General features: G+C 45.2%; 1 protein-coding gene across 1 annotated transcript in view; it reads left to right on the top strand.

The window, feature by feature from the left end:
• Positions 1-241: 241 nt before the first annotated feature.
• Positions 242-14,129, top strand: part of LOC112070186 (coiled-coil domain-containing protein 191-like) — a 40,229-nt gene continuing 26,341 nt past the window's right edge. The window contains exons 1-11 of the mRNA XM_070438867.1: positions 242-511; positions 3,332-3,373; positions 3,512-3,647; positions 3,729-3,881; positions 4,028-4,209; positions 4,434-4,657; positions 4,847-5,000; positions 5,100-5,290; positions 5,631-5,883; positions 6,747-6,879; positions 13,149-13,449. Coding sequence (XP_070294968.1) covers positions 437-511; positions 3,332-3,373; positions 3,512-3,647; positions 3,729-3,881; positions 4,028-4,209; positions 4,434-4,657; positions 4,847-5,000; positions 5,100-5,290; positions 5,631-5,883; positions 6,747-6,879; positions 13,149-13,449 — 1,844 coding nt within the window. The 5' untranslated portion in view covers positions 242-436. The remainder of the gene's footprint in view (positions 512-3,331; positions 3,374-3,511; positions 3,648-3,728; positions 3,882-4,027; positions 4,210-4,433; positions 4,658-4,846; positions 5,001-5,099; positions 5,291-5,630; positions 5,884-6,746; positions 6,880-13,148; positions 13,450-14,129) is intronic.

Here is a 14,129-nt window from a genome sequence, read left to right as displayed (position 1 = left end):
AATTCAATCAAGGTTGATTTGGGGTCTATTTTTACAACACAGTCAAACGTTCAACATTTGGGGAGGGATCCAAAGTTACTATAGTTACCAAAGGGACGCTTCTGTTGACAAAAGGTTGGATTGGGACTTGTAGTTTACTAATGCCACTGTCAAGCAAACAGTGCGTTTGAGAAACGTGGCTATTGACTACATTACCAAGACATCTCGTTCTATTTTCAGCGCACTAGCAAACAGCAGAACAGCATGGAGCTAGCTACATCACTTTTGGATTAGCTTCAGATACCTATTTCAGTGCAAAATTAGACTTCTAACTAAGTATTTTTTTTGCTGTAAGCGTAGCTAGTGCTATGAGTAGTTAATATAAATTATGCAGCAAGTAAAATTGTATTCCTCTGTATTAATTAGGTAATAAGTGGCAGCTAATTTGGCGTCAGAAATGGCATACCCACATAACCCTGATATTTTTCGCTGGAAAAGAGTTACTAAGACTAAAAAACCCACTGCAGATAAGGTACGGCGTTATTGTCAATATACTGTATGTGTGCACTGTGTGTGTGTCTGGGTGAGTGAGAGAGAAGTTTACAGTTTAATTTGCTACTTTTGACAGGTATGAGGTAAAGAAGTAAAATATTGTTGAGTGTCAACTAAACTTAAAGTGATGCAAAAATCATTAATTGATTACCTCGAACTGATCTTTCAATGCATGATCAAAAACTGCATGACTGCAAACAAAACTTTCAAAGGCCTGGTGCAGTCAAAAGCATGATTTTCCTTTATTACATTTTTTTTGTTTTGTATTTTACTTTTTTCGAGGTGTACCTGTGCACTTTTTTCGTGATATCCAATTGCGATCCAATTACGATCTTGTCTCATCACTGCAATTCCCCAACGGGCTCGGTAGACGCGAAGGTCAAGTCATGCGTCCTCCGAAACATGACCCGCCACACCGCGCTTCTTAACACCAGCGCTTCTTAACCTGGAAGCCAGACAACCGAAGTCAGCCTGCAGGCTACAATTATGCTAATGCCATTTTAGTGTAAGAGCTGTTTAAAAAGACCGCCTGAAAGTTCAGCCTGTTTTGTTGGGATGGCGTTTTGGCCTGCGTGGTGACATCACCAGGTGGCAAATTAGTTAATAGACCAATAAGAGAGTTCCAAGCCTCTCTGCCATTAACAGCTTATTTTCAATGTTCCCCTCTGCACYCAGACAGTCCAAGCTAAATTCTTACTTGAGAAATTGCTCTTTGCTAAGAAGCAATTTTTAAATTGTATTTTTACCATTTTAATTGAAAACAATCACAGCAWGGTACTTAATTGTTACCCAGAAATTATTTAATATTGAGAGTAAAACAGCCTTGTTGGACCTTTAAATATATTCAACTGTATCATATTTTCTGTCTCCATCTCGCAGACATTTCCTTACTGGAAGAAACGAGATGGGTAAACCATAATGAAAGTGCCCTCAAAGCTATCTTTAGAAATAAAGTGGTGCTTCAGAATGTATGGATTTATACATCCCAGTGACTGGAGAAGGCTGAAGAAGCCCTTACAGTTTAAATGGCCTTTTTTATGTCGTGACTTTAATTAACATGAATCTGAARACTGTTATTTAGCTAATTAACTATGTTTAATTGTTACCCGATTAAATTAATAAATGTAACAATTAACTCATTAGGATCTGGGGCACCACGAGAGCGATTCTTTAAAGAATTACCATCTCCCGAATTAAACTCAAAGATCTTTACCTATCATCTCTATAAACAGTCAACTTATTAATCATAACCTCGTATCATATCCCCATTCTGAACAGTCGTAACCTCCTTGCATCTGCAAAAATCAGAGCACCGGTTATTGACTGAAGACTTAATACGCTGAAAACAGGTCCCTAGCGGAATGACGGCAACATGGCTGCTTGTTAAAGAAGAGATGAAGAGAGAGAGAGAGAGGGACAGAGACACTTAACATTGGTACATTCAGAGACTATTTTCACCTACAGTAACCATATACTTTGCACACGAACCGCCGCCCGCTTTAAGTAAGAAATCATGAATGTATTKACGTGAAATGCCTGGGTTCGCCGGAGATCTCCTTGGAAAGGGGGTTGAGCCTTTTCGCGGCATGCCTGTAAGGCTCTGATTGTCCGAAATGGTTCCAACAAGTCTTCTACTGTTGTCCTTCTTTGTAGTTGTYCGTTATCCAGTGACTTGTCGTGTAGTAYTGATCAGAACTATAGAGTTCATTTTCCTTCCATTCGCTCTTGAATATGCTTCTTTGAAGATAGGCTAGCCAGCCGTATCAATGGTTCCCCAGTGGTTTGATGAGAGTAGCGTAATATGATGGTTTGAGCAGAGTAACAGGATGGTCCTACTTAAATTCGCTTTCGAAGATACTTTACTTAGGACGGCCGTACCAGTGATTGTCCGGGAGGTGATTTTATCGTCTCCACCTCGTGTTGAGATTCAAAGTTCAAACCGTTTTAAATGTGCCGCTGCCTCTTCACACCTTTCTGGTCAAATGTGTTTTTTCCTTAACCCATCATTTATACCGTTTGCTCGAAGAGCGGTCCCGGCAGGCTGACACGCTCTCTGACCTCACTCCGGGGCGGTGATTACTCACTGTGCAAAGTTATGGAAAACAATTATCTCTTATAGCTTCTCACATCACATCCCTCTCTTAACAAAAACACTTTCAKAATTTKTCATATTACATGCGCAACGCATAGTATKGAAACTTCATATATGTAGTGGGTATACTTTCAAAGTTACAGTATTTCCTTTATAACATTTTTTATGACATCACAAAATGAGTCTTCTTTTGATCGCCTCTGACCATTCTCCACGTTACACGTTATAAATATTGTTCCAGTAGTTGCTTTTGAATGTGTTAGAGTTTCAGAGGGAAAAAGGTCTGTTGAGACAAACCACATTCCTTTGGTGAATTTGGAGAGCACAGGCCTGGATCTTCTCCCTTGATTTACAACAGGACGTGATTTGTTAATCCGCACTAATTCTTTCCTTCCTCTCTACGGGTGAGAGGGGGTCTGATTGAAGTTATTCACTGCAAACCTGATCTGACCTGTTTGGAWTCTTGTGGACAGTCATGAAAYGGAGATCCWCTGGTRGTGCTCAGGGTGACACAGGGATACTTGAATCACTCTTAGAAGAGGARAAAAAAAAACTGCTATAGGAAATGAATCTGAAATAATCMTCAGACATTAGGCATTGGCTGGGCTCTCTTTGTTTTACATCCACCGGTTAACCACTCTCACTGTCTGTGAAACTGTCTGAGCTCCTGCTCTTGTCATGAGAAATAAGTCTAATTTTCTACAATAGCAGGTGCAGCTCAATAATGGGGAGATCAACCAATGGATGAAGGTGAGAACTCTTTCTTTCACTTTGTCCATCTTTACCTCCTGAAACCAGAGATGGACTGTTTGTGTGCAGAGGATATTATTCTGCTATATCTGTCTATAAGGCCATATGTATTCATGAGGTGTGCTTTTGTGTCCCCAGACAGTGGAAATGGCCTCAGACAATGCAGTGAGTGAAGTTTTTTCCCTGAAGAAGCCCCATTCAGTGATAAGCAGTCAGTCAATGGCACTACACAGCACAGAGCAGCTGCTGGATCATGACCAAGCATACGGGGAAGGTAGGCCACACACACACACACACACACACACACACACACACACACACACACATCTTTTTTGTGACTCTTTTTTTCCTGTAGCTCAGGCTCTTCTTAGTGATTGGATGAACAGCAAGTTGCGTCTGGAACTGGAGATGGAGGAAGAGGAGGATGTGATTGTCTCCCCCGAGAAGAACAGTCCAGAAGCAATGCCACCTGCCCAGCCTGTCTCCCTGGACTACAGCAACTTTGATGGTACAGAGACACTAACCTACACAACAACACACATTTAACTCTTAACTTCCATTTGACAATATAGGGTTCAGTTAATACATCATACCACAGTCAGTGGGTCCATAAGGACCATATGTTATACAGTACACCCTCCATCTCTTTCTCAGACCTGTATTTCCACCTGGCTGAGGAAGAGGAGAGCTCAGCGGTTAACAACTTCCTTCAAGACCTCATGGAGCGGGAAGTGGTGGATTCTGGGATAGTGGAGGATCTGGCACTAGACTCTGAAGAGCGAGACAGGAGGATGAGGAGGGACCCGAGCCTCACCATGGAGGCACGTCACCGACAGGTACAGAACCAGAGAGAYGTTACGCAGGATTGGACAGTCTCAGGATTCCCAAGATTTTTGACAAAGTTGAAAACACTGTAGTATCTGCATTGGGAGCCAAATGGAAGTCCCAGTGAATGGAAGTGAATTAAACTGTTTACTACAACAGCTGGACTTAAAAGAGAGCAGAAGGTGTGAACTTATGACATCATCCACGTCTAATTCTTCCATTCTTCTCATTCCAGGTGCGTGAGAACCGTGCACGGCGGGACGCGGAGCGGGAGAGGTTGCACAGGGAAAGGGTGGCGCGGAGGCAGGCCAGGGAGGAGGCGCAGAGGARGGAGCAGGGGGAGGAGAGGTGGAGGAGGCAGGAGGCACGCAGGCAGGAGGAGATGGTGCAGCAGGAGATGGTGCGACTGCGCCGCGAGACGGAGGAGAGGAGGAACCTGGAGCAACTAGCCAGGCAAATGTACAGTAACCTTTGGAAACAGCAAGACAAACAAAACCACGCATTTACTTCCACACTCCTACAATCACCTGCATCACGCCCATGCAATGAGCTCTTACTCAGAATGCTGGGTCTCTAAAATAAGYCAATCTGTTTGGAGCTAGGTCAGGGCCCTGTAGGGCTGACTGTGTCTGGGTGTCTCCCCCACAGGGAGAGGGAGAGGATCGCCAGGAAGACGGCAGCTAAGAGCTCACTGGTACTCCAGCCAGGCCCTTCATTCTCTACTGCACAGAAACAACATGACACTGAGAGGCAACTCAGACTACAGCAAGCAGAGGTCAGGGTTCAGATGCACAACCTTAAGGTTAGTAGAATACTTGTGTGGAGGGGAAGGACAGATTTCTGTTGGTGGTGTGTGCTTAGTGTTCACAGCATCTGAACAACACATTGGTGTGTGTTTCAGTGTCTGCAGAGGCACTTCTCTGGCTGGTACTCAGTGCTGTTGGAGAGGAGGTTGCAGATGGGCAAGGCGGCGGCGCTCTGTGATTGGAGGAGACAGCTGAGGGCGTGGCGAGACTGGCGGGCGCTGGTGTGGGCAGGGCGAGAGCAGCGGGAAGCGGAGAGAACAGAGGAGGAGTTACGGACCCAGAAAAGGTAAGCACAGAATGGAGTCTGTCCCAACATTACAATCTGCATACTTTATTTAGCTTGCTTGGTGTTCTGGGAGGGTGAGGTTTTATGTTTCGCACTTTGGTTCAAAAAGTGAAAACTATACGTAACTGGCGCGCAGGCTGAATTTAATATTAACACAGAATCTGACTTCTGAACATTGAGGAAGAAAACCTAGACAGTTTTAAATCAGGTAATTTGTTTTGCCTTGCCAAGTAAACAGGTGCCTGTAAACACCTGGTGAAGATGATTAGCAAATCTGGCCCTCAAACTCGTCACAGTCACACCAGGTGTTTTGTCTCTAATAGTGCGTAATCCCTCGTAGACACTGCCAGGTGGCGATGGTGAGTGACCGGAGGCGTTTGCTAAGACGATGCCTGAGTGATTGGCGGCTGTGGTGTCGGGCGGAGAGAGAACGCCGGGAGCTGTTGTCACAGCAGCAAGAGACGCGGCGCAAGATGGCCGCCCTGATTAATGCCGTGGCAACTGGGAAACTCAAGATGATGGAGGATACGCACACTTCTGAGCCAATCACTGCCCTACCTAAGCCTTCTGACCAATCAGAAACCGTAGAACTGGTGAGTGACACTTGTAGAGCCCTCCCACTGAGGAAAGTTAAACACAAACAAAGTATAGGCATAGCTATGTAGGAGGACACAGACAAAATGACAGATACAGATTCAGACTCACACACACACACACACACACACACAGTGTTGTGTCTGCCCATTGGATACACATTTGCTGGAGCGTATCACAGTACAGACAGAAGCCCGAAGGTAGTAACGATCTGTAGTCATGAATTAAATATTAGCGATAGCTTAATTCTGCAAGGCAATAAAATGTGCTTTTGTATTCATTTGGTGAAAGTCATGCATTAGTCTATCAGTATCTACTGAATAAACAAGTTCTGTTTAAGAGTTCCTCTCCTCGCATGAGTTGGCCCGTACTTTTCTCTCTGGGAGTTGATGAAATATTCACAACACTGCAAGGTTTGCTTTCTCCTCAGAGAGAGAGAGAGGAAGTGACTGACAAAAAGGGAGATATTGAATAGTRGAACAGAGCTTGAGGGAGAGAGGAAGTGTCAAACTAATTTTGCCATGCCACATTTGGTCTTCACTGAGGTACAGAGGGCCGCACTTAAAATTGGTTATAATATTTCCTTGCCATCAAAATATCTTAAAATTAGTCCCATATCTATCAATGTTGGAATTTTCGATGCTCCCTGACTSTCAAGCATTTGTTAGATGACTGTTAGAAGAGACTATAAATGTAGGTCATWATCATTTCTATACAGTTTTAATTTAGTTTTAGTTGTTTCAATGTCAATTGAGATTGTGTTTCCCAAGAAAAACAGTATTTGTATTTTTTTATGATTAACTTCATTCCATTTCCCCTATTTCCATGTGACCCGTACACTTCACAATTCCTGTCTCTGCAGAAAGGTCAGCCAGGGTCACGACCTGCTGGCCCCACCCCCTCTCCTGCCTGTCAAGGGGACGGACAGCTGGGGGCTGTGGTCCTGCACAYCCTCCCCTGGCAGGTGACACGGCGTAACGCGGCGCTGAGTGCAGGTGAGTGATCAAAGTTAATGTTTAAATATATTAGGGGAAACTCCTACCTACAGTTGAAGTCGGAAGTTTACATACACTTAGATTGGAGTCATTAAAACTTGTTTTTCAACCACTCCACAAATGTCTAGTTAACAAACTGTAGTTTTGGCAAGTCGGTTAGGACATCTACTTTGCGCATGACAYAAGTCATTTTTCCAACAATTGTTTACAGACAGATTATTTAACTTACTCACTGTATCACAATTCCAGTGGGTCAGAAGTTTACATACACTAAGTTGACTGTGCCTATAAACAGCTTGGAAAATTCCAGAAAATTATGTCATGGCTTTAGAAGCTTCTGATAGGCTAATTGACATAATTTGAGTCAATTGGAGGTGTAAACTGTGGATGTATTTCGAAGGCCTACTTCAAACTCAGTGCCCCCTTTGCTTGGACATCATGGGAAAATCAAAAGGAAATCAGCCAGACCTCGACATTTTTTTTAGACCTCCACAAGTCTGGTTACACCTTGGAGCATTTCAAATCCTGAAGGTACCCACGTTCATCTGTACAACATAGTACGCAGTATAAACACCATGGGACCACGTAAGCCTGTATACCCGCTCAGGAAGGAGATGCGTTCCGTCTCCTAGAGATTAACGTATTTTGGTGCGAAAAGTGCAAATCAATCCCAGAACAACAGCAAAGCCTTGTGAAGGATGCTGGAGGAACAGGTACAAAAGTATCTATATCCACAGTAAAACGAGTCCTATATCGACATAACCTGAAAGGTGCCGCTCAGCAAGGAAGAAGCCACTGCTCCAAAACCTCCAGAAAAAAAGCCAGACACGGTTGCAACTGCACATGGGATAAAGATCATACCTTTTGGAGAAATTCCTCTGTCTGATGAAACAAAAATAGAACTGTTTGCCCATAATGACCATCGTTATGTTTGGAGGAAAAAGGGGGAGGCTTGCAAGCCAAAGAACACCATCCCCACCGTGAAGCACAGGGGTGRCAGCATCATGTTGTGGGGGTGCTTTGCTGCAGGAGGGACTGGTGCACTTCACAAAATAGATGGCATCAWAAAGARGGACTACCGACGTAATCTGCCCGAGGGGTTTTTTCAACTGGCTCTTCCGTCGCGACGTCCCTTGAATGCCCATCTGCTAGCCGCGGCCCGCTAGCTKTCCAGAGCATATCGGACTGTTAGCTGAAGAGGCCCATCAGACAAATTYTTTGGCCACTATACCTATTTTGCCAATTGGCCTGGACCCTTTTATCACACAGAGCCCTGCTGATCCTTCACGACTGGTCTGCCGACGTAACAGCACGAGGGGGCTACAACAGACTTCCCTCTAAGGCCCTTATGCTAACTTGCTAGCCCCGGCCCGCTAGCTGTCTGAATTGCCGTGTCTCCAGCCTGCCGAGCTACTCACTGGACCCCTATGATTACTCGGCTACGCATGCATCTCYCTAATGTAAATATGCCTTGTCCATTGCTGTTTTGGTTAATGATTATTGCCTTACTTCACTGTAGAGCCTCTAGCCCTTCTCAATATGCCTTAGCTAACCCTTTAGTTCCACCTCCCACACATGCGGTGACCTCACCTGGTTTAAATKATGTTTCTAGAGACACTATCTCTCTCATTGTCACTCAATGCATAGGTTTACCTCCAATGTATTCACATCCTACCATACCTTTGTCTGTACATTATGCCTTGAATCTATTCTACCGTGCCCAGAAACATGCTCCTTTTACTCTCTGTTCCAAACGTACTAGACGACCAGTTCTTATAGCCTTTAGCCGTACCCTTATCCTACTCCTCCTCTGGTAATCCAAGCCCTGCAGTGCCTAGCTCCACTCCCATTCCCCAGGCGCTCTCATTTGTTGACTTCTGTAACTGTAAAAGCCTTGGTTTCATGCATGTTAACATTAGAAGCCTCCTCCCTAAGTTTGTTTTAAGCACTGCTTCAGCACACTCTGCCAACCCAGATGTCCTAGCCATGTCTGAATCCTGGATGTCCTAGCCATCCCTAACTACAACATTTTCCGACAAGATAGAACTGCCCCAAGGGGACGGAGTTGCAATCTACTGCAGAGAGAGCCTGCAGAGTTCTGACTTACTATCCAGGTCTGTGCCCAAACAATTTGAGCTTCTACATTTWAAAAAATCCACCTTTCCAGAAACAAGTCTCTCAACGTTGCCGCTTGCTATAGACCACCTTTTGCCCCCAGCTGTGYCCTGGACACCATATGTGAATTGATTGCCCCCCATCTATCTTCAGAGCTTGTGCTGTTAGGTGACCTAAACTGGGACATGCTTAACACCCCGGCCATCCTACAATCTAAGCTCGATGCCCTCAATCTCATACAAATGATCAATGAACCTACCAGGTACAACACAAAAATCCGTAAACATGGGCATAGATATCATCCTAACCAACCTGCCCTCCAAATACACCTCTGCTGTCTTCAACCAGGATCTCAGCGATCACTGCCTCATTGCCTGCGTCCGTAATGGGTCTGTGGTCAAATGACCACCCCTCATTAATGTCAAACGCTCCCTAAAACACTTCAGCCAGCAGGCCTTTCTAATCGACCTGGCCCGGGTATCCTGGAAGGATATTGACCTCATTCCGTCAGTAGAGGATGCCTGGTYGTTCTTTTAAAAGTGCTTTCCTCACCAACTTAAATAAGCATGCCCCAGGAACAGATATAGCCCTTGTAACGACTCCTACCGAAGGTGGCTCCCCTTCCTGTTCGGGTGGCGCTCGGCGGTTGTCGTCACCGGCCTACTAGCTGCTACTGACTTTTCCTCCCCCTCCTTTTTTGTTTAGTGGTTACACCTGTTTGTGGTTAGGGTGATTAGTGGGGCTTTATTACCCAGCAGCCCGGCCTGCTGGGTGTGCGGGATTGTTTTGTGTACAGGTTGTAMATGCTTGTGTGTCACGGTTYGTGTACGTTGTCTCTTGGTATTTCGTGTTCTCGTTTATGTGGTGGAGCATACACTTAGAGTGGCGTCGTGTTCACCTGTTTGTGGAATTAAATTAGTACGCTACTCTGAACTCTCTGTCTCCTGCGTCTGACTCCTTCCTCCACTACACCCCGGGCATTACAGCCCTTGGTTCACTCCAGACCTGACTGCCCTTGACCAGCACAAAAACATCCTGTGGCGTACTGCATTAGCATCGAATAGCCCCTGCGATATGCAACTTTTCAGGGAATTTAGGAACCAATATACACAGGCAGTTAGGAAAGCAAAGGCTAGCTTTTTTAAACAGAAATTTGCATCCTGTAGAACAAACTCCAAAAAGTTCTGAGACACTAAAGTCCAAGGAGAATAAGAACACCTCCTCCCAGCTGCCCACTACACTGAGGCTAGGAAACACTGTCACCACTGATAAATCCGCGATAATTGAGAATTTCAATAAGCATTTTTTATACAGCTGGCCATGCTTTCCACCTGGCTACCCCTACCCCGGGCAACAGCCCTGCATCCCCCACAGCAACTTGCCCAAGCCTCCCCCATTTCTCCTTCACCCAAATCCAGATAGCTGATGTTCTGAAAGAGCTGCAAAATCTAGACCCCTATCAGCCGGGCTAGACAATCTGGATCCTCTCTACAATTATCTGCTTAAATTGTTGCAACCCTATTACTAGCCTGTTCAACCTCTCTTTCGTATCGTCTGAGATCCCCAAAATGCCGTGGTCATCCCCCTCTTCAAAGCGGGAGACACTCTAGACCCAAACTGCTACAGACCTATATCTATCCTACTCTGCCTTTCTAAGGTCTTCGAAAGCCAAGTTAAACAGATCACCAACCATTTCGAAACCCACTGTACCTTCTCCGCTATGCAATCTGGTTTCTGAGCTGGTCATGGGTGCACCTCAGCCACGCTCAAGGACCTAAACAATATCATAACCGCCATCGATAAGAGACAATACTGTGCAGCTGTATTCATCGACCTGGCCAAGGCTTTCGACTCTGTCAATCACCACATTCTTATCGGCAGACTCAACAGCCTTGGTTTCTCAAATGACTGCCTCGCCTGGTTCACCAGCTACTTCTCTGATAGAGTTCAGTGTGTCAAATCGGAGGGCCTGTTGTCCGGGCCTCTGGCAGTCTCTATGGGGGTGCCACATGGTTTAATTCTCGGGTCGACTTTCTTCTCTGTATACATCAATGATGTCGCTCTTGCTGCTGGTGATTCTCTGATCCACCTCTACGCAGACGACACTATTCTGTATACTTCTGGCCCTTCTTTGGACACTGTTAACTAACCTCCAGATGAGCTTCAACACCATACAACTCTCCTTCCGTGGCCTCCAAACTCTCTTAATGGCAATAAAAAAATGCATCTCCAACCCATCGCTCCTGCACACCGCCCGCCCGACTAGCACTCACTACTCTGGACGGTTCTAACGATAGATATGTGGACAACTACAAATCCTAGGTGTCTGCGTAGACTGGTAAACTCTCCTTCCAGACTCACATTAAGCATTCTCCAATCAAAATAAATATAATTTTTGAATACGACATCCTGTCACTCACAAAGCCTTCCTCATTGAACCATACCTCGTCGTAAATACTAAAACATCCTTAACGATCCTCGATTCTAGCCAATGGTTAAAATTACATATACAATAGCCCTCAAGAAACTCTCTACTCAGCAAATTCCATGCAGTCTATCACATTGCCATCCTTTTGTCACCGAAAGCCTCATATACTACCCACCACTTCGACCTGTATGCTCTCGTCGGCTGGCCGCTTCGCTTCATATCCGCGTCCCAAACCCACTGGCTCAAGTGTCATCTATAAGCTCTTGCTAGTAAAGCCCCGCCTTATCTCAGCTCAGCTGTCACCATAGCAGCACTCCAACCCGTAGCCACGCTGCAGCAAAGTACTGGTCACCCCCGCAAAGCCAATCCTCCTTAGGCCGCCTTTCCTTAACATCTCTGCTGCCAATGACTGGAACGAACCTGCAAAAATTTACTAAGCTTGGAACTCGTATACATCTCCCTCACTAACTTAAGGCACCAACTTTGTAGAGCAGCTCACAGATCACTCACGTACATACCCCATCTGTAAAATACCATCCAAACTATCTCATCCCCATACTGTTATTTAAGTTCTCCTTTGCACCCCAGATCTCTTACTTCACAGGCTCATACTTTGCACATCTATCCACTACTCCTGTTTAATTGCTATGGTTTGCATTATCTCGCACTTATGGCCTATTTGTGCCTTCCTCCCTTCTTACTCCCTGGTTACCGTGCATTGCCACACCATTATGACTATTCGACTTTCTATTGTAAGTTATTAGGACTGTATGTTTTGGTTTATTCATGAGGACTAACCTGTGTTTTTGTGTCAACCATGGATTGGCTTATGCGGTGCCATCGGCAGTTGGTAAATGACAACTTGTATCTAAACTAGCCGTACCTGGTTTAAATAATAGAGGTGAAAATAAAAAAGAGAAAAATTATGTTGATATTATTGAAGCAACATCTCAAGACATCAGTCAGTGAAGTTAAAGCTGTCGCAAATGGGTTTTCCAAAATGGACAATACACCAGCAAGACTTTCCACAAGTTGTGGCCAAAAAATACTTAAGACAAAAAGTCAAGTATTGATGCCATCACAAAGCCCTTGACCTCAATTACCATTAGGGCAAACTGTGGGACAAACTGAAAAAGCGTGTGCGAGCAAAGGAGGCCTACAACCTTGACTCGTTACACCATAGCTTGTCAGAGGAGATGGGCCAAAATTACCATGCCCCAACTTAATTTATGAACTTGGGGTGGAAGCAATGGATGTAGTAAACTTCGACCCACTAGAAGTTGAAAAAAAAAGCTTAAATAAATCATTCTCTCTATATTAATCTACATTTTCACATTCTTAAAATAAAGTGGTGATCCTAACTGACCTAAGACAGGGAATTTTTACTAGATGTCAGGAATTGTGAAAAACTGAGTTTAAATGTATTTGGCTAAGGTGTATGTAAACTTCTGTTGAAGAACTGTACATTTTAGTTAAGGGCAACTTGTCTATCCTCTAGTTCTATCAAGCAGCGGTTGGAACCGAAACGATTTTCCAATAATTTGTTCTGAACAGAACCACTATTTTTTTAGTTCCGTTCCAGTGTTCCGACCARGGTAGTTAAAATATATATTGGTGAAAAGGGGAAACTTTAAATATATATCAGTGATTAGATTTCTACTTCCACAAAGGGTTAAAAATGTGCCTMATTTCACAATGGATGATAAAGTTATATTCTACTCAATAGGCGAGCTGAGGCGAGCACGGGAGAGGGGCGAGGTGGGCGATGGGGACGGCAGTGTAGGTGCTGCCCCCCGGTCTCATAGAGCAGTGGTGTGTGGGGGCCGGTTCGAGCATCGCCATGCCAGCCAGCAGCAGACCATTGCAGAGCAGAGGAGGCTCCTCGGGGAGCAACAGGAGCAGATCGCACGCCTGCAGGAGGAGCAAAGCATGATGGGACTGAGGCAGGAGGCCCAGACAGCTGCCCAGATCGCTGTCCCAGCATCCCCAAGGCCCAGAGTGATGACCTCTGACCCCAAAGAACCCAGGTTGGTCCCTCTTCACATTACCATGGGAACCCAGGTGAGGAGAAGAGGCACACAGGTTGCCATTGTGGGGTGTGTCTGACCTTAGCCCGACGTTATACATCAGGCTAGGGCTGCGTAGGGCCTGTTTTTACATCAATAACTAGGGTACAGGTAGGGCTCGAGTATCACTAAATTGATCACTAACATTTTGAAGCTGAGCCATTTGCTCCTGCTAGTCTTATCTGACTAAGATCATAACATGGTGTCACAAGTGCTTCAACCTCGGTAAATATAAGACAGGAGAGATTATTTCACAAAGTTTAGTGTGATGAAAAGTAACTTACAGCTCACTGCTCTCTCATGTCTCATCAATGAGCCGAGCAACCCAAGCGGAGCCGTTGCTATGGATACTCACCCACTCAGAGCCACCATGAGCAGAGTGGATACAGAGCAAGCAGCGTGCAGGGAGCGAGTGACAGACAGAGCGGAGCAGCTAATGGATTTAGTTATAAAGTTATTTCTGATTTTGGGCAGGACCGGGCTTTACATTTGGCAGAAGCAATCTGGCCTGGGTAGAATAGGGCTTAAATGTCGCGGGCCTGGGTAGGTTAGGGCCTGAATGTCGTGGACTTGGGTAGGTTAGGGCCTGAATGTCGCGGGCTTGGGTAGGTTAGGGCCTGAATGTCGTGGGCTTGGGTAGG

The sequence above is a fragment of the Salvelinus sp. IW2-2015 genome, unplaced genomic scaffold, assembly GCF_002910315.2.
Source record: "Salvelinus sp. IW2-2015 unplaced genomic scaffold, ASM291031v2 Un_scaffold1252, whole genome shotgun sequence".
NCBI classification, from domain to species: domain Eukaryota; kingdom Metazoa; phylum Chordata; class Actinopteri; order Salmoniformes; family Salmonidae; genus Salvelinus; species Salvelinus sp. IW2-2015.
The sequence above is the reverse complement of the archived record's forward strand: the minus strand, read 5'-3'. Positions and strand labels throughout refer to the sequence as shown.